Raw genomic sequence first — 21,373 nt, 5'->3', positions numbered from 1 at the left:
GGTACATGTTCTCAATGAACACTTTTTTGAAGAAAATATCTATCTTGAATTAAAGCCAATGAATTAAAATGTGTCTTCAGGTATTTCCCTTTGACCTGGGAAGAGAGGTTTTTGGGGTTTGTGTTTTTACTTTGAGTTGTCCTAAAACACATTGCTTTGGAATTTGTTGGATTAAATATTGTGGAAATTGTTCCAGTGACAGGTCAAGAATAGGATACTTGGGAAACTGGGGGTGCTCTACTGCTGATTTAGTGTTTCAAATACTTTGGTATTACTCAAATCTATTTATGGTTTAATTAGATATTAATGTTGAGAGGCAAAGATTCTATTCATTCTCTAGCATCTGTAGGTACAAGTGGTCTAGATAATATAGTTTATGGGATAGTAAAAAAAATGTTTTAATTCTTACCACATAGATCAGGAACTGCCAGCCAACAAAGTAATACTGTACTGTTCTTGCAGAGATAGACTGAGTTCTATTTGGAGCAAAGTTCACCAATAAATAGGTTCCTGCAAATCCCAGTGTCATACCTTTAAATAAAATTGAAAAGACAAACCAAGTTGAAAAGGGATACTTAAGCCTTTTTGTCAATGCAAACATTACCTATAGACGGAGTATTGCTTGTAAAAATGCCTACAGCCCCTCCCTGTTAAAATACAATTCATCAAACCATCCCTAGATAGCATTATCTTTAAAAGGGGGATAAGGGCCAGGGAAAGGATGGGGTAGGCCATGACTTCTGATTTTTCTGGTTGTTTCAGATGAATCCTTGCCTCCTCAGAAAACCTTTCCCCAAAGATGGGAAAGATCAGAACACGTGCATTTGGAGACATGAAAACACATCCAAGCTGGCTGTTTGTTTCCACATGGACCACTAAGAAAATGATAGATCCATCAGAGCCCAGAGAGTGGGGAAGTTCAACACCTGATGATCTACTCACTCATCTTTGCAGCTTGTACACACACACACACACACACACACACACACACACACACGTGATTTTACACTTTGAAACTCTGGTAAAAGAGCACCTTAATCATTGCCATTTATTAGAGACCTTTTAACAGAAATGACAAAGGTGAATGCTGACTTTGCTGTAAGATTTATTTAACCCAATTTAGAATCTAGAATTCTAGGAGTAACTTAGTAAAATATCACATTATAAACCTATGTAAGCCATGTGTTACTGTCATGCCTTTCACATTACTTAAAATAATGGAGGAAACCTCATCAGGGAAATACAAATCAAAACCACACTCAGATACCACCTCATGCCAGTCAGAGTGGCCAAAATGAACAAATCAGGAGACTATAGATGCTGGAGAGGATGTGGAGAAACGGGAACCCTCTTGCACTGTTGGTGGGAATGCAAATCGGTGCAGCCACTCTGGAAAACTCTGGAGGTTCCTCAAAAAATTAAAAATAGACCTACCCTATGACCCAGCAATAGCACTGCTAGGAATTTACCCAAGGGATACAGGAGTACTGATGCATAGGGGCACCTGTACCCCAATGTTTATAGCAGCACTCTCAACAATAGCCAAATTATGGAAAGAGCCTAAATGTCCATCAACTGATGAATGGATAAAAAAATTGTGGTTTACATACACAATGGAGTACTACGTGGCAATGAGAAAGAATGAAATATGGCCCTTTGTAGCACATGGATGGAACTGGAGAGTGTTATGCTAAGTGAAATAAGCCATACAGAGAAAGACAGATACCATAGGTTTTCACTCTTATGTGGATCCTGAGAAACTTAACAGAAGACCATGGGGTAGGGGAAGGGAAAAAAAAAGTTAGAGAGGGAGGAAGCCAAAACATAAGAGACTCTTAAAAACTGAGAATAAACTGAGGGTTGATGGGAGGTGGGAGGGAGGGGAAAGTGGGTGATGGGCATTGAGGAGGGCACCTGTTGGGGATGAGCACTGGGTATCGTATGGAAACCAATTTGACAATAAATTTCATATTAAAAAAATAATGGAGGAAATAAATGTGTATGGGAAGAGGGGCCACATAAGGAGGAGTAGAGGGAGGCCTTGACCTTGCAAATAACACTGAAGACTGCTTATTTATTAATAATCAGCAAAGAAAAATGATATATGTAGCATTTTTCAGATAGCACCCTTGAAAACATAATTCAACTTGTTTCATAACTGAGGTCAGTGTTGTTGTGTATATAATTTACAACAAGCACTGACTCCAACCTGAAGCAATTTGGTTTGTCTATAAAATCTCACAATTCAAAGACACCAATTTCCTGTTCCTCTTAATCAAATGACTTAGGGTTTTGAACTCTAGTTTTTGAGAACAAATAGCATTTGACTTTTCACACAAGCGAGACAATAGCTATTCAAGGTATTGTAGAAGCTATAAAATAAGCTTCTTCTAATGTAAGAACTTACTCTGTAATACTTTGTGAAGGCAGAAATTACATACAAAATTGTAAAAGCTATTTCTAATGAGAATTTTAAAAATGAGAAAACAATATACATTATTAAGCATTGCAATAAAGAGAAAATAATAAAAATTGTACATAAGAACTTGGGCAAAATTATTGTTCAGCCCTGTCCTTTCTTTGGAAAAGAAAAAAAGATCTTGTAAGAAAATTGTTCAATATTAGGTTCCTAGGAGGATGGAATGAAAAAACACACACACAGTTTTCTAAACTTGGTATACTGAAGTAGAATAAATCCATTAAATACAACTTAAAAATCTCAGAGACTTCCAACTTCCTTTTGTGAAGTCCAAATTTCTTATTTTTATTGAATTCCTCTGCCAGTAATTTTTTTTATCTCCTATAACTGTATCTAGTGTCAATTTAAATTTCTTTTTTTAATTTTTTTAATTTTTATTTATTTATCTATTTTTTAATATATGAAATTTATTGTCAAATTGGTTTCCATACAACACCCAGCGCTCATCCCAAAAGATGCCCTCTTCAATGCCCATCACCTACCCTCCCCTTAAATTTCTTTTTTTAAAATTAGTTTTGAATGGGTAATGTAAGGTGAAAAAAATCTGAAAGACACACAAGGGTGGTGAGTGAAAGGTTAAATCTTTCTCACACCCTTATGGCACACTAGTTCCCCTCCTGGAAGTTAATACTGCCACCAAATCTTAGATTTCCTTTTCCAGGGATGTTTTATGCAGGTGTGTGAGAGACTGCATAAGTTTTGGTTTTCTACACAAATGATAGCATATTATACACACTTGCTTTTGTTCTACTTAACAGAATATCTTGGAGAACATTTCACATCAGTGTATGTAGGACAGCCTCATTCTTTTCAAGTCTGCATAATATCTCATTTTGGGATGTTGCATTATTTCACTTAACTTTCCAAAAGGGTCCCTGGTTCACATCCTGACATCTCCTTTCTTGCCTCACATCTGCTTCCTCATTTGCATACTGTGCCCATTTTCACCAAGGTAGATCTTCGCTCCATTTCAAAACTCCTTGAACACAAATGAAATTACTGATGACTTTGCAATTGTACTTTCAAAGTACTTTTGTACATACATTATTTCACTTGAGCCCCACATCAGTGGGAATCTAGTAAAGACCTCTATGGCAGCTCAGTAGGTCGCGCATTCTTTCTTTTTATAATTTTAATTTCAGCTTCCTGTGACAATTACAAAGGCAGTTCTAGAGAGCTGCTACCTGTTATATGCTTGTCTACTTGGTATCATTTGTATTTGTGTGATTCACTGTCTCCTGTATGGATCATGTGCACATTTTCCATAAGTGTGTAAAAGTGTTGAAGATAGTCATTAGCAGCTCCTTAAATAAATTTCCTTAAAATGTATTTATAGCCCATCTTTTTCTAAAAGTGGCATCTAAAAGATGTCATTTCCTGATTTTTTTTTCTCAGTGAAGCTACACATATTCTTTCATTTGAAAGACACAGATTTCTAAGTTAGAAACTTGCTAATTTACCTTCTGCTGGCCCACTTGCCCAAGGGAGTAATCTGGTAGCATAAGATACTCCAGGAAGGGAAGCAGCCCTTGGCATGCCCTTTGCCCATGGAAATGATTAAATTACAGATCAAAACTTGGATCATGAAAGGCTAATCCATGCTGAAACTGCCCCCACAGATTTCAAATTTCGCTGCTACTTGCTGGCTGGAAGAGCTTAGTCATGTTATTTATCCCTCTGTGACCTAGTCTCCTCATCTCTGGGTACAATGAACTTATCACACCTGCTAGACTCCAGAATTTGGCTGAGCAAGAGGCCAAATTCAGCTCTGGAGAGCTGAAGAGATTTGAAAGCTCACCTGGAAGCCTGATGTGACAGAGGACCCTGGAACAGATCTACCTCAGGATACAGACCACTGGGAGTCAAAAGCTATCTCAGAAAAGCTTAAAAATTAATCCCAAACTGGCAGCTCTTTCTGCCCCTGGGTCCTGTCCCTGGGCTATAATAAAAGCGCCTTTTTGCACTGAAAGTATCTTAAGAATTCCTTCTTGACCGTTCACTCAGCAGCCCCACAACATTTCTGGTGCCCAACCTAGGGCTGTTCTTCTTGTCTAGACTTCGAGCCTTGGTACAAACTTAAGTTACTCCCTCTTTTCTTTTACTTTAACTCCAGGGGCTTTTCAAGAAATATGGTCTTATTGGAACAATCTCATGTTGATTGCTCTGGCTGCAACCCTCGAGCCTGTGACTACTGTCCAGGGAGGATAAAGGCCTGCCTTTTGACTGGAAGCTAGTACCCTGGCCAGAATGGTAACAAGACCCAGAACTTGATGCCCTCTCTTTATCCACCCCTCCTTTTTTTTTTTTTTAGACAGAGAGAGAGCGAGTGTGAGCAGGGGAGAGGAGCAGAGGGAGACAGAGAGAATCTTAAGCAGGCTCCACACTCAGCACGGAGCCTGACACAGGATTTGATCCCACAACTCTGGGATCATGAACTGAGCCAAAATCGAGAGCAGATGCTCAAACGACTAAGCCACCCAGGCACTCTTATCCCTGTTCTTATACAAAGCATGGGACAGACACCTGTCACTAGGATTGCTGACAACCTTAAGACTTCCATGCGAGGTTTCCTCCTCCTTGGTCCAATGTGATCCCCTCTACATCCCTGGTCTAGCCACTTCTGGCCATGAGACCACTGGGAACCAGCCAAAACCAATGTCAATATCAACTGAATTAAAACCCAACTGGGGACCATTTCCTGGGAAGTTGTCTGTAAAGACTACACGTATTGGAATGTCACTTAGACCATGATGGATTTCTATCTTTACTATTCTTCATCAATGTCCCCTACTAACTACTTGAATTACAGTATTAGGTAATTTCGCCTTGTAGAACTTTTTTAGTGTCTCCCTCGGTTAAAAATGGCAGGTTCTCGGGGCGCCTGGGTGGCGCAGTCGGTTAAGCGTCCGACTTCAGCCAGGTCACGATCTCGTGGTCCGTGAGTTCGAGCCCCGCGTCGGGCTCTGGGCTGATGGCTCAGAGCCTGGAGCCTGTTTCCGATTCTGTGTCTCCCTCTCTCTCTGCCCCTCCCCCGTTCATGCTCTGTCTCTCTCTGTCCCAAAAGTAAATAAACGTTGAAAAAAAAATTAAAAAAAAAAAAAAGGCAGGTTCTCCATGGTATTTCAGTCTATTCACTGGCCCCAATTTGTAGTCTAGAATGCAATGGGGGAATTTCAGGGATATTGACATCTCTTCAGTAGACAGGCTGGTATTCATTAACAACTTTTTGAGGGAAGCTCTGGTTGCTCTGAACACTAGGAACCCTTGATATGACCCTGAGTGGAATGCCATCCAACAGTCAGGGGGATTATGGTAATGGACTTTTCTTCTTCATTCCCCAAAAACTCCCCCTTGGGATGTCTCTTAACCCACTGGAGACAATTTGGATTGCAAGATTTAATGAAGAAAGGACTCATCTTCTTCTGCAATAACACATACCCTCAGTACTCCATAGGAGACAAAGAAAAATGGCCCATTAACAGATACTTAAACTTCAATACTATTTATCAATTAGAATTTTTTTGTAAATGTCAGGGAAAATGGACCAAAATCCCATATGGCCAGGCCTTTATGGTGCTGTACCCAAACTCTGATCTGTCCATATTCTTTTACAGGGCTTGAGGACCCCCCTCTCCTCACCCTCGACCCTCAACCCACCAGCTCAGCTGCCTTGGGCCCCTCTACCACCTTACCTGTGTCTTGTCCTGTTCTCTATGTGCCAATCCTTTGTCTCCCCTGTAAACAAGTTGCTGCCAGGGTCCTGTACATGCCTCTCTCTTTTTCCCGAATTACTCATCTTTGTTTACTTCTTCTCAAAATATATCTTGAGAGGACGAAACAAATGAGGCTTCTTATTGCATGTGGGGGCTTCTGCCTGAATTATTAATGGCTATGATAATTGGAGCCAATTGTCTGTGGCAGTCGCTAAACCTCAGGACAGGGGCTTAAAGAATATTCCTAAGCAGAGGCCAGAACTCCTTTTGTTTCAGGGAGATTCCCTGTCTTCTCTGGCCTGACATGGATTGGCTGTTTTCACCTTTTGTCGGTGGAAAGAAAATATGTGTCTGTTCATCTGTCTGAGCTTGGTCTTTAGGACCAGGGATCCTCTTTCTCTGCCCTCAGGGCTGTTACCTGCCTCCAGCCTTGCTAGCAGCACCTCACCTCTTCTGCTTCCCCTGCCCTCCTCCTGTTTCTGCACAGCCCGAATAACCTGCTCCTATACCATATCCTCCGTGCCTCTGGTGTTACTGGCTCCTGCTCCTCCTTCCCTGCCATCAAAGAGCAAAGAGTACCCCCTTGGACTTAAACCACCCACTTCAGATTTCCCCAGGTAAAAAACTGACAGCGGGGAACAAACTGATTGACTTTTAAGTGGACCTAGGTGCAACATATTCGGTAAACTAATTTAAGTTTGTTGGATTAATTAAGATAGACATGTCCTTAGAGTTATCAGCATGAAATATAAAACTTTTATTCTACCAAGGATTACTGAAAGTTAAATAAGCCTGTGTTATCTTTGTTGCAATTTGTCAGCAAAAAGACGACTTAAAATGACGGTTAATTTTGTCTTAAAGTTCTCATGGGTAATTGTTAAAAAAAAACCCAACTAGGTTGAATAAATGAAAATGTTTATAACTTTCAAAGTCTTTGATAATCTGAAACTTTAAAGTTTTGCTTGTATGATAAATTGGATTGGATTCATTGGCTATCTAAGTCTTTTCCAACCAAGATAAAATACTAACACATTAATTACTAAACATACGTTTGTGCTTTTGGTTTCTTACAGCAGAGAAACTGAGGATACTTGGGTCTGTTGGCAAACATGCTTTATGCTTTGTTGAAATAGTGGATGGCTCCACTTTCCTTATGATCTCATTAAAAAAATGTATTCAAAATTGTATCTTTAATCTTATGATCCAGGGAAGATCATGGACTGTCACTGGGGCTGTCTCTAAAAGGGTAACAATCCGGTTTGAGAATGGAAGGACTGAACAGGAAGGAACTGGTTGGTGTTTTCTGACTGCCTGGTGAAGACTTCTCCCCACTGGTCTTAAGAAGACAGAAGAAAGGAAATAGCACACTTAACAGAACACAGAGAATGCTAGTGGGACTATGTTTGCTACCCACTGCTAATCTCAGCAGACTAGTGCACAAAGCACCAAGAGCTGAGCCTCAGAGGGAACCAAAGACAGAGCAGTCAGGCAGCTGTGGGTGAGCGGCAGGTGGGGTCAGTGAATGGGTGCTGGACATGATGCATCTGCCACCCTCATGGCCAGTCCTGTACAAAATATACTTTCTCATCAAATACAAACTCAAATCACTCAAATGTCTACAGTGATCTTGTGGGAGTTTCAGATTTAGCTTGACACAATACACAGATGTTAATAAAATTTCTTCCTATAAACTTGTCACATATGCACAACAGGGAAACAAGCTCATCTCTGCTCTTTATAGTAAATGGACTAGGTATGGTGGGAAGGTACATGCCAAGTGAGGGTAATCTTTTTTTTTTGGAAGTGGTGTTCTTAAAACTGTTAATTTCATTGACAAGTATGGCTGACATGAGAGTTACATTACATCACCATCATACTAAAATGTGATGATAATAATAATAGTAATACCTAATACTTCTAAGCACAATTCTAAATGCTTTATATATAATTAACTTAATGCTTACAACAAATCTGTGAAAAATAACTATACTGTTAAAATATTATACTATATATGTGCTATATAATGATCTTGTTTGGGATGTTCTTGCTAAGTGGAGAGCTTGGATTAAAACCTAGGTAGTCCATTTGCTTAACGATTACACTCTCCCACCTCTTGTATCCATAAAGAGCCAGGGCTGATGAATGGACAACTCAGGGCTGTCATTCATGTTGTAGGCTCAGTGGGTGGTGCCCCAGCCTAGGTATACAGGCCAGGAGCTGTACAAAGCATAACCTAAAGCCAGATGCAACATCCCCACTGGGGATAGACAGAATCAACTCTCCCTGGCAGTGGTCCCTGGGCTTCATGACTAGCCCTGAGGTTCCTTTAGAAAAGCATCTTCAAACTGGTATCCCCTGGAGCCAGCTTCATAAGGCAGATGCTCCACCAAAAAGAGTCTCAAGTCAAATCTATTTGGGAAGAGATGAGTTAGACAAACTTGAATAGTTCTTTTACTAGCAGACCCCCTCAGATCCTCAATGTGCTAGTGTTCACTCTGAATCTCCTAGAAGAGGATATGATTGTAATATTTCCTAAACATATCTGACCATTTATATCATCCTGAAGGAGTGTTTTGAGGAATATTTTATACTTCGGGAACTGCCTGACATTTAACTGGATCCAGCTGTGAGAACACAGCCTCTGTTTCAAGAGGCTACTGATCTTCTGTTGTAAAAGTCTCCTATAGATACTTGTGGGCTAAGAATGAAGTATAAAAGTGGTCAAAGGGAAAACAGCCTGGAATCAGGTTCCTCTGATGCTTCTGTTCACTGGCACCTAGAAGCTGACTTCCTCACGTATGGAAGCCTTGGGTTCTAAGATCTTTTTGTACAGTTCTTCAGCTGACATCTGGTTTCCCAACCTACCCTTCCCCTTAGGTAAAACCTGAAATACCCCACTCCCCAACTGGATGCCAGCTAGTGTTAATTAACTAGTGTCTAGCTTCTGGACTCTGGCTTGACCTGACTTCTGGTAGCCTTAAGAGTTTTTTAATGTTCAGCTAAACTGATTCCAACACAAATATTGCAGTCTAATTCTCTTGGTCCTTATAGTATGTCTCCTGATCAATGGGGGTCTCGCTGTTGCTTTTGTGACCAGGAGTCACAGAATAAACTGGTTCCCTTAACACCAAACCATTTGGGATGTCTTCCCCTCAGAAAAATCTCTCCAGATTCCTCAGGCTCATAGTAGCTATATATATATATTTTTTTTTTTTTTTTTTTTGAGAAAGAGAGAGAGCAAGCACGCACATGCCTGTGACTGGGGGAGGGGCAGAGGGAGAGAGAATCCCTAAGCAGGTCCCTTGCCCAGTGTGGAGCCCAGCGCGGGTCTCAATCTCATGACCTTAAGATCATGACTGTGAGATCATGACCTGAGCTGAAATCCAGAGTTGGACGCTTAAGCCACTGAGCCATCCCGTCGCTCCATAATACATAAATCTTAAAGAAGCCCTGGATTGGGAAGTCTCAATAATGTAGTGAATCCAAATAGTCCTGAACCTACCACCAGAAAGTCTCCCATTCTTGAGGCAACCCTGAAACCAAAATAGCCAATCTGTTCCCTCAACCAGAAATGATGGTTTGTTTGGCTAGATTAGTATTCTAGATACTAGCCCTAAATCAAGCTGACCATTTGGTGTGGAAGAAAGAAGGAAAGAGATGGTCTTCATGTCATTTTTAATCTCTTGACATTCTATCCAGGGAAACCATTTATAGGTGACTTAAAATAATCAAGTTACTGGTCTCTGAAGAGTACTGATGAATTGACTGTCATTTTTTTTTTTCTTATGATGATACTATCTGGACTTAAGTCAAGTAGGTTCTCACAGCCTATTAGATTTGGTACTTTTGATGACTAAGGGAGGAGAGAGGGGGAAATACTATAGGTTTTGGCTGAATGAAGGGGAGAGAAATCTGGTGCTTTTTAAAGGAAAAATAATCATTAAAATAATTTAAAGTTATTAATCCACTAAGAATCAGAGCACAGTCCAAACCCTGTCATTGAGTTAATAATAGTTGGCAATTCCTTTCAGACATAGCTTTTGTGAGGTCATTTTTTGAGGCTAGTGGTGAAAAGCTTCATAGCCACAGAGCAACATTTGGCAATAAATTAGTTCAGCTTGTTTCCACATGGCCCAAAAAATCTTCATTTGTTCCATCATGAAAAACAAACTTTCATTTGCTTGAGGCAGGGAAAAATAAATGATTTTCTTTTGCACATTTTGACAATTTAATTTTTAGCATGCTTATATGCTAATCCTTTTTTTTTTTTTTTTTTTAAGCCACTAACTACTCTTTTCTCTGTTTGGTTTTAGTCCCTGTAAAGAAAAAAAAATGCATTTTTAGCTTTTAACAGAAAGAGCTAAATTTTCCCAAGGCAACAACAATACAGACACAAAGAAAATACATGTGATTTAACACATTACTGAGTGAGGTTGGGGAAAAATCCTTCTCCGTAAGTATGAAATGGGTTATTACATTTCAGATCAAGATAATTTTATGACTTGCTCTTGGAGGCATGGGTATGGGATAGGTGGCTACAATTTTTCTTATTCCTATGACAACAGATTAAAGTTAAGAATTGATCACTTTTAACTATAGTCCAAAACAAATATGGGATCAGCTACAGAGCCCTACTCACAAAGCATTAAATTAGGAAGGCAAAAATACCCAATTAGAATTGTGGAAAATATTAGCTGAATTATTAAAGTTTGCAAAAATATCCTAATCAATGTTTCCTCTGATGAACCATTAGAGTGTGGGGATGTGTGACTGTGGTAGCAGCAATAATGATCAAAGCTGGGGGTGCCTGGGTGGCTCAGTCAGTTAAGCATCTGTCTTTGGCTCAGGTCATTATCTTAGTGGTCCCTGAGTTTGAGCCCCACGTCAGGCTCTGTGTTGACAGCTCAGAGCCTGGAGCTTCCTTCAGATTCTGCGTCTCTCTCTCTCTGCCCCTCCCCTGCTCACACTCTCTCCCTCTCCCTCTCTCAAAAATAAATAAACATTAAAAAAAAATCATGATCATAGCTAACATGGAAGATTTATTACATGACAGGCCCTGTTCTAAGACTTCTACCTCTAGGAACTCACTTAATCCTACAAGATAGGCAATATTATCTTCATGTGAAACGTGAGGAAAATGAAGCTTAAGGAGAGTAAGTAACTTTGAAAGGTCACACAGTTCTCTGTCACTAGAGACTCACCCTCAACCATTACGCTATGCTTATATCAGGCTGCCATTATTAGAATACTGGTCCACCATTTACTAGTTATATGACCTTGGACAAGCTATTTAACCTAAGTATCAGTTCTGTAAATAGGTTGTTCCTACATTTAAATGAGATAGTTCATGTAAAACACTGATAGTACCTGGAAAGAGGAAATGTTTAATAAATATTAGCTATTATTAAAATAAGAGAAATTAGCAAAGAATCAAAGAATTAATAGAGGTTTAATTTACTATTATTATTTTTTGGTGTGTGTGTGTATATGTCTGTTTCTTATTCCCTATATTACATTTTTAATATTACCTTTCAGGAAAGAAGCTGATCGTAGAAATGACAATTACATCAACAGGGCTTTATATTTCTCAGAGTGCTTATATGAATTATCCAGTTTGATCCTTAGAACAGTCTTCTATGTTTGTCAACAAACTGAGGCTTAGAGAAGTTAGGTAATATCATGTCAGCCACATAGCTGACAGCGAAAGTTGAATCCAGATTTGAACCTATGAAAGTGAGTTTAATTTACATCCTTTGACATTGAGCTAGTTTCTTGCTTTTAGTAATGTTCTGTTGATCTCGGGTTTTCCAAGTATATAATCAAATCATCTGCATACACTGATATTTCTATTTCTTCCCTTTCCATAATTGTGACTTTCATTAATTTTTCCCGATCCTAACTGGCAGCAGTTGAGTGCCATATTAAATAGAAAACTTACCCTGCCTTTTTGCACCTTTGTTAATACTTCTTGTGTTCGTCCCTCTGTACACTCTCCTCCAAATGCTTGGGTATTGCCCGTGCCTGTCCTATCCAGCTATCAGAACGGATTCGAATGTTACCTCTGCTATAAAAAAATTCTCTCTGAGCTTCTCAACTAGAGTAACCTCTCTTTATTCTAAACCAGTGGTTCTCAACTGGGGGTGGTTTTGTCCCTTGGGGGACATTTGGCAATATCTGAAGTTGTTTTTGGTTGTCATAACTAGGGCGGAGGGTGCTCCTGTCATCTAATGGGTAAAAGCCAGGCAGGACGCTGGTAAGCAGCCTACAACACACAGGACAGCCCCCCGCAGAGAAGAATTCTCCAGCCTAAAATGTCAGCAGTGCTGAGGTTGAGAGATCCTATTCTTAACTAAAGCCTCAAGGCATTAGGATACATACTGCTTTCTGCTTTTAAAAAACTTATTTATGTATATATTTTATCACCAACTGTATTATTTGAGGGCAGAGATTCCGTCTTCGCCATCTTTTTATCACCAGTGTTCACAATAGTTAGCAAGTCTCCCTATATATCCATCTGTATTTCTTCATCAAATACCTTTGATTAATTTAAACATTAATCAACCATTAACTATAAAAGATGACATATGTTAGATAAAATGATTTAGAGTTTCCTTAAGGCATTTGACAAATGAGAAAAATAATGTAAGATGTAATTTGTTTTTAATTTATAAAACTCAGGCATGGCTCATTCTTATTTCTAATTCTGTACATCTTCCCCAAATGATTCCACAAACCAAGATATATTAAAAAAAAGAGTATAGAAAAATAATATATTTAAAAAGATACAATGCATATATGAGTGCATTTGGAAAAACATTTTAACCATGACAAATTTGATGATGTGGACTAAAAACTCTACTAGCAGAATCAAACCAAGGAGGAAAAAGAAAAAGTGAAAACACTTTCAAGACAACAGGCTCAAGGGAAACACAATCAGGGAAAACAAATGCTCAACATACCAACACTGGCATCACATTTAAAGCTCAAATTTTTTTAAAAATGTGATCTCCTTGGAAGTGAGCAGCCACTCCTCTATTTAAAGTGCCTAAAGTATCATATTCGTTATCATATGTCAGCAGCAATTCAGAGAAGACTTTGTCAAGGAAGAAAATATGAACCTCCAGAATTCTTCTCACAAATGATATTTCTAGTAAGATGTAGAAGATACAATCAATAACATGATGGCTCTGCTATATAATAGCAACCCTTCTTACAGCCAGGAAGGCTGTTATTATTTTCTACTAACAGCTGTATTTCTAAATGAAAATCTGAAGGGCAATGTTCTCTGTTGTTTTTGGAAAGAGCAAAATACAAATCAGGTGGTTAATTGGTGCATCTAATTTTTGTGTGGTTTTCATTTTTATGCAGGACTTTCACTTGACAATGTAACAAATACATCCTTTGAAGTGGAAGACTCTATTAGGTAATACAGATGTTTTCTTGGATTTTATTATGCTCATGAAAATTTCATAATATTCATAATAATAGTATAAAATAATAATGCGCTGTGGTCAATAGCACGGGCAGTGGGCACAATGAAAACAGAAATACTTCACATGAAAGTGCAGATGGCAACTCCAAGAAAGAATCCTGGTCACCTCTAAATGAGATTTATCCATTTCAGCAATTTGTTCCCAGTTTTCAAAGCACATATTTTTTTATGGATAATATTATTTATTTCCTGATCAAGCAGTGCTATAATTACATGACTTAAATAATTACTTACCTAGTAAATCTGAAGCTCTTAAATTTTCTTTCAGAAACATAACAGAAATAATGGCACTACCTAGAAAGGAAATGGCCATCAGTGGTGTTTCCAATATAAAAAACGTACATTACACGGTACCATCTGAAAGAAATTAAGCTCTTTGTGTCTTATACCTGATTAGCTGTGTCCTGGTCAGAGACACCCAGCAGCTGTGGCTGTGAAAACAACTCCCTCTCGCCCCCTCATGGTTGAGGGTACATAAAAACTGGCCTGGTTTACAATGGACCTAGGACAGTGGCTGGGATAATGCCCCATGGACAGCAAGGGCAAAATAAAGGTTACTAAATAACTAAATGAATAGATGAATAGATAGATAGGTGATAGATAGGTAGATAGAGCAGGAAGGGATGGAAAGGCAGAAAAAGAAGGGAAGGAAAGAAAGAATGGAAAGAAGGAAGTTTTAATTTTCGATATATGCCAGACTGAAACTCATTATTTCCCTTCATCTCCTCCTGTAATTCCTATTCCAAGGGGCACCTGGATGGCTCAGTTGGTAAAGTCTATTCCAATGACACCTCTAAGGAGCCCCAGAATCCTAGGACTCCTGCCAGTCTCCACTCTCCTTCACGCGACATGTCCAACAGCATCCTGGGTCTGTCAGGTCCAGATTTTACCAACTGTCCAGTTCACCCTCCTCTTCAGTCCACTGTCACTGGGCTTCATCTCAGGCGTAGACCTCAAGCTCCTGCCACTTTCCTCACACATTTGTCCTCGACCTCTTTTATATTCTATGCCCACCCTTACTAAAATCATCATAATTCCCAGAACCATCATTTAGTTTCGTTCTAATTTTTTTTCAATGTTTTTTTTTTTTTATTTTTTGAGAGACAGAGATAGAGCACTAGTTGGGGAGGGGCAGAGAGAGAGGGAGACACAGAATCAGAAGCAGGCTCCAGGCTCTGAGCTGTCAGCACACAGCCCAACGTGGGGCTCGAACCCACAAACTGTGAGATCATGATCTGAGCTGAAGTCAGACACTTAACTGATTGAGCCACCCAGGCACCCCTCGTTTAGTTTCATTCTAAAGGACTTTTATTCATGTTATTCCCTTTGCAACTCTGCCTCCATTTTTGAGACCAACTCTAGACTCAAGTATCATCTCTGGATTCCCCCAGACCCAGTCGACCAATCCACTCTTTGGTGTGATTCATTACCCCTTGTCATATAGCTTTCATGTTACACGGAAGATTTATTTGCCTATCCCCCACCCCCAACAAAGACTATCAGTTCTTTTTACTCTGAGATGTCTTATTTTTCTAAGATCTCCCAGGTGTAGCTAGCACATAGATAAGAGAGTTGGTGGGACCTCTGCCCTGCATTTACTGGCCCTCATAGTATAAGACCCTCTTTCCCATTATTGAGGCTACTGAATCCTCAGCCTCTAACTGAGCCTTGACCTGTTTCTATGGCCTCAGGTTGTGTAGGGTAAGTTGAATCTCTCTGAGTTGTTCCTCTTATGGAGCCATTCCTCTATGAGTAGAGGCATGGGAAAACCCAAACTTGCAATACTACAAAATAATACACATCATAATTTGAATTTTAAATTTTTAACAGAAATTATTAGCAAGGCTTTTAAGTTTGTTTTTTAAAGTAAAACTATACAGAAGAAAATAGGGAAGAAAAGTCATCATAAAAATAACTCATCACCTAGAGAAAATTGTAGTTAGTATGTTGGCACGTTTATTTTACCTTAGCGGAGTTGAAATGCAATTTTTTTTTTTCAGTTTCCTTAGCTACCATATTACAAACAATTTGCAACATCATTAAAATTTTTTCATAGATAAAAATTTTAATAAGCCTGTATAATAATCCATTAAATCAATTAAATTTGAATATAACTATATCTGTTATTCTGGCAATTGATTTAAAACAAAATAAATCCATACCAGAAACCCTCATTCAAGATAAGCTGGGATTCTCATATGTTTTCTCCATCTTTTTCTCAACCTCGCTCTCTCTTATTCAAGTTGAGCTATTATTCAAGTCCTTGCAAAATTCTCCTGGGCAGGTTATTCATCGGAATGGACATTTCACACAGAATAAACGGAGTGTGAAAAATGTCCACCAAGCATGAACTTAATTGGGTGATGTGACTTTAAAACATTAAAGCAATGTTTCCTGTACAGATACATAGCCCATTAGGTTAAGAATTGAGTTCAGGACAGGGGTAAAAATGTATGAAAATTTTCCATTTCATATTTGGACCAAAACAATTCAGGGAAACTAATTTAACATTTCAGAGAATTAGAAAAAGTATAAAAAACAAGACCCCATTCCCATCCCATCACTGACCTCCTGTGTAATTACATAAGGAATGTTTTCGAGTGGAGGGAAATCGATCAATAAAAAATAGGTGAATTATCACTACTAACGCGTACCAAATCCAAATGTATTCCATTATAACAATCCTTAAGATGACTATTTCACAGCAAAGGAGTCTAGTAAGAAGGCAGACATTGCTTACATGGAATGAGGAAACCTTAGAGCTGATAGGAGATACAAAGACAATGTACTTCAGGTTCTAAACTTTATATCTGGGAGACAGGTCCAGAGGAGTTGTTTGTTCATTCGTTGATCCATTCACTTAATAAACATTTATATTACAGGGCACCTGGGTGGCTCAGTCAGCTAAGCGTCTGACTTCGGCTCAGGTCATGGTCTCATGGTTTGTGAGTTCGAGCCCCACGTGGGGCTCTGTGCTGACAACTCAGAGCCTGGAGCCTGCTTGGGATTCTGTGTCTCCTTCTCTCTCCACCCTCCCCCACCAAAATAAATAATCACTAGCAAACATTTATCTTACAGCAGAATCAGAACCAAAGCCCACATTTCCTTATCTCCAGTCCAGAGCTCTTTCTTGTACACTACACTCCATTGCCTCCCTTGAAGGTAGAAAGGCATCATTTTCCTTCTTTTCTTGTTGCTCAACCAGTTTCAAAAATAATTTCATTTTTAGAACCCATGGGGGCCACCTGGGTGGCTCAGTCAGTTAAGCATCCAACTTTGGCTCAGGTCATGATGTTGTGGTTTGCGGGTTCAAGCCCCACATCGAGCTATGTGCTGACAGCTCAGGGCCTGGAGCCTGCTTTGGATTCTGTGTCTCCCTTTCTCTCTGACCCTCCCCCTCTCGCTCTCTGTCTCTCTCTCTCAAAAATGCATAAACATTTAAAAAAAAAAAAGAACGGATAGGGGAAAAGTGTTAGGTAGGTGACAATTTCATTGCTAAAAGAAAAATGGGACATGATTGGTAACAATAAACTTGACATATACTTATATGCATCAAATTATATCAATCGGCTACAAAATATTTATCAGAGTTTTAAGAACATTAATATGCTTTTACTTTCTGAAAGAACTTACATCTAATGCATTTCCATACTCATTTTGTTCTGTTTTAAGAGAATATGAGGTTTTCTACAAAACTGTTAGATAAGAGAATAAGATTTTTTAGTTTTGTTTATCTAGCAAACGAAGCAATAAAAAAGAACATTCTGTTAAGGAACATTTACTTGTAATTCATTTATCTTTCAAAATATGGTTAAAATGAGAGCTGTGCTGAGCAAAAAGACAGTATCTGAGCAACAGCTAATAACATAACTTCTAAGTACAACAGTAAATTTTTAAAATGAGAAAAAGTAAACTGAAGTGCCTCATATATAGTTGCAATCAGAGATTTGTCAAACTCAATCCTGTCTAGTTGTTACTATAACCACCACCACTACCTGATGAACGTCTAGGAAGAGGAAAGAACCACTATGCTTTTGCTCTTGTAGTGAAACTTAATATTCAAAAATAGAGCATTTCAAGATGAATAGTTTTTTTGGTTTTTGATTTTTTGTTTTTAATTTGAGAGAGAGGGCATGTAAGAGGGGGAGGGACAGAGGGAGAAGGAGAGAGAATCTTAAGCAGGCCCCACACTCAACGCAGAGCCTGAGGTGGGGCTCAATCCCCCGGGATCATGACCTGAACCCAAATCAAGAGTCAGACGCTCAACTGACTGAGCCACCCAGGCACCCCAAGATCAATAGTTTAAAAAGCATTAAAACAGGACACAGTTGTAAACTAAACAGATTTGGACTAGGTATGATCAACCTATAGTTACTACTGAGCATTTACGTCAGCACTCACATTTTGTGTACATTTTTGACTTGAGGCATATTTGGGCAAGAGGTTCAAGAACGCTTTTCCATTCTAGCCTTCATACGGACACGGATACAGAGTGCTCACAGACATGGGTCTACACAGAGAGTACTTGTGGACACCGGATTAAATTCATTACACAGTGTCATATGGTGACCCCAGAGGCAGACACTGAACCACAATGACCACAATGCATTAAAAAAGAAAAGGTGAAGGGGCGCCTGGGTGGCGCAGTCGGTTAAGCGTCCGACTTCAGCCAGGACACGATCTCGCGGTCCGGGAGTTCGAGCCCCGCGTCAGGCTCTGGGCTGATGGCTCAGAGCCTGGAGCCTGTTTCCGATTCTGTGTCTCCCTCTCTCTCTGCCCCTCCCCCGTTCATGCTCTGTCTCTCTCTGTCCCAAAAATAAATAAACGTTGAAAAAAAAAAATAAAAAAAATAATAAAAAAGAAAAAAGAAAAGGTGAAAGGTAGCATATGAAAGATAATGTACCAAAATGTAATCAGTGGTTATGTAGAAGTTGGGTGGCAGGGGGAAGATAGCAGGAATATTTTCTGTTAGGAGAAAAAAACAAAAAAAGCGTCTACAGTGTTCCTAGGGAGCCATTTATTAATGTATTCATTTGGCCCTAAAGTTGTAATGCTTCATTATCAGGAAGACTCTCAACAACAATTATTATGGGTGAGTCAACTGTTCTGTTTTTGGCCATTAAATGTCACTCAGATTAGTAATCAGAACAGAGTATCCTGTCCAGTCAAGGTTGATATAAAGAAACGTACATGTGGGAATTCTGATTTGGATTTCCAGAAGAAATTAGACAAAGGCCAACCAAGATTCTGGTGGCTTCAGCTGAACCAAGTCTAGAGTGGGCGAGGGTGCCAGGTCCAGGGGTCGGCTGTGGCCTGGTGTTGGGCTTCCTAACGCTCCCTGAAATGAATCCCACATTTGTCCCTGATTTGCCTCCTTTGACATCATTCAGATTTGGTCCAAGGACTGGCTGTTATAAGAGTTGATGCTCTAAAATCCATAGCAGGCCTCAAGTGAAAGGAAAAAAAAAAAAAAACAACTATAAATCAATCTGGTGCGTGAGAATTCAGAAGGATTGTACAAACTTGATTTGGATTTTCTTCTGTAATAGCTACTAATGGGGATCAGTAAAACAGAAGTTAAGCATCAAACTTCTAGATGTTAACAATCAAACTCAAGGGTAGATTTTTACAAATGAGTTTAGATCTTTGTGTCTGTAGAATAGATAACTGAGGATTCCCTTTTTACATTAAGATATATGTGCACTTTACTAAACTCTCTTTACCCCCCAAATAATGATTTTTTACTAAAGGTTTAATGGCACAGAAGAGTTCAATAACTATTTAATGCATTATACTATGGCCATTGAAAAATATCTTGCTCACATTTATTTACTACTTTTCATTTTTTACCCTTTATGACTTAATTTTTTATTTTATTAAGATAATTTCTTAATGTTTATTTATTTTTGAGAGAGGTAAAGACAGAGCATAAGTGGGGGAGGGGAAGAGAGAGAGGGAGACAGAATCAGAAGCAGGCTCCAGGCTCTGAGCTGTCAGCGCAGAGCCCGATGCAGGGCTCGAACTCACGGACGGTCAGATCATGACCTGAGCCTAGGTCAGACACTTAATTGACTGAGCCACCCAGGTAACCTGACAACTTAATATTTTAAATCCTTTTTAAAATTTGGGGTATAATTGACATACAACATTATATTAGTTTCAGTTATACAACATAATGATTTTATATTTGTATTTCTGTTTTATTTTTTAAGATTCTTTCACTTAATACTTTACCGAAGTATAATTATATGCAATGCTATATTAGTTTCAGGTATACAACATTCAACAATTCTATACATTTCTCAGTTCTCATCAAGATTAGTGCACTCTTTTTAAACCTAATTTTTTATTTTAGTATAGTTGACACACAATCTTATATTAATTTTAGGTGTATAATTTAGTGATTTGACAGGGTTATACATTATGCTGTGTTCACCACAAGTGTAGCTACCATCTGCCCCGTTACATCACTATTACAATACCATTGACTGTATTCCTTATGCTGTTGCCTTTTATTCTCATGACTTATTCATTTCATAACTGGAAGCCCATATCTTCCTCTCTCCTCCACCCATGTTGCCCAAACCCCCATCCCTTCTCCTCTGGCGACCATCAGTTTGTTCTCTATAATTATAGGTCTGATTTTGCCTTTAGCTTGTTTATTCAATTTTTTAAGATCATTTTTTTGAAGATTCTACCATTAGGGATTGCCTTAAGAATTCTGAGTATTCCGTAAGAATACTGAGCATCTCTTCATATATCTGTTGGCCATTTATGTCTTCTTTGGAAAAATACCTATTCAGGTCCTCTGCTCATTTTTTAATCGGATTTTTTTTTTTTTGGTTGAGTTGAATAAGATCTCTATGTATTTTGGATATTAACCCCTTATTGGATATATTATTTGAAAATATCTTCTCCCACTCAGTAGTATGCTGTTTTGTTTTGTTGATGGTTTCTTTCACTGTACAAAAGTTTTTTATTTTGATGTAGTCCCAACGGTTTATTTTTACTTTTGTTTCCCTTGCCTTAGGAGACATAACCAGAAAGATTTTTCTGTAGCTCATGTCAGAGAAATTACTGCCTATGTTTTCTTCTAGGAGTTTCATGGTTTTAAGGTTTCACGCTTAGGTCTTTAATCCATTTTGAGTTTATTTTTGTGTATGGGGTAAGAAAGGGATCCAGTTTCATTCTTTTGCATGTTGGCTGCCCAGTTTTCCCAGCACCATTTGTTGAAGAGACTGTCTTTTTCCCATTGTATATTCTTGCGTCCTTTGTCATGGATTAATTGACCATATAAGTGTGGGTTTATTTCTGGACCCTGTATTCTGTTCCATTGATTTCTGTGTCTGTTTTTTGCCAGTGCTGTACTGTTCCCATTACTACAGCTTTGTAACATGTCTTGAAATCTGGCATTGTGACACCTCCAGCTTTGTTCTTCTTTCTCAAGATGGCTTTGGTTATTTCGATTCTTTTGTGGTTCCATACGAATTTTAGGGTTATTTGTTCTAGTTCTGTGAAAAACATTGTTGGTATTTTGATAGGGATTGCATTAAATCTGCCGATGTTTGTATATATTGCAAAATGGTCACCATATTAAGTCTAGTTAACGTTGCTCACCATATATAATTACAGAATGTTTTTTCTTATAATGAGAACTTTTAAAATTTACTTTTAGCAACTTTTAAGTAT

General features: G+C 38.7%; 1 protein-coding gene and 1 long non-coding RNA gene across 2 annotated transcripts in view; one reads left to right on the top strand and one right to left on the bottom strand.

The window, feature by feature from the left end:
- NIPAL2 (NIPA like domain containing 2) overlaps positions 1-21,373 on the bottom strand; it is an 83,369-nt gene that overhangs the window by 23,534 nt on the left and 38,462 nt on the right. The window contains exons 7-8 of the mRNA XM_045455835.1: positions 13,919-13,978; positions 410-531 (exon numbers count right to left, since the gene is read on the bottom strand). Coding sequence (XP_045311791.1) covers positions 410-531; positions 13,919-13,978 — 182 coding nt within the window. The remainder of the gene's footprint in view (positions 1-409; positions 532-13,918; positions 13,979-21,373) is intronic.
- Positions 17,916-18,898, top strand: LOC123585696. The gene is made up of 2 exons (XR_006706376.1): positions 17,916-18,306; positions 18,558-18,898. It is a non-coding gene; the product is annotated as an uncharacterized LOC123585696 (long non-coding RNA).

This window comes from Leopardus geoffroyi, chromosome C3 (assembly GCF_018350155.1).
Source record: "Leopardus geoffroyi isolate Oge1 chromosome C3, O.geoffroyi_Oge1_pat1.0, whole genome shotgun sequence".
In the NCBI taxonomy this organism is placed as follows: domain Eukaryota; kingdom Metazoa; phylum Chordata; class Mammalia; order Carnivora; family Felidae; genus Leopardus; species Leopardus geoffroyi.
This window is presented reverse-complemented; position numbering and strand designations above follow the sequence as displayed.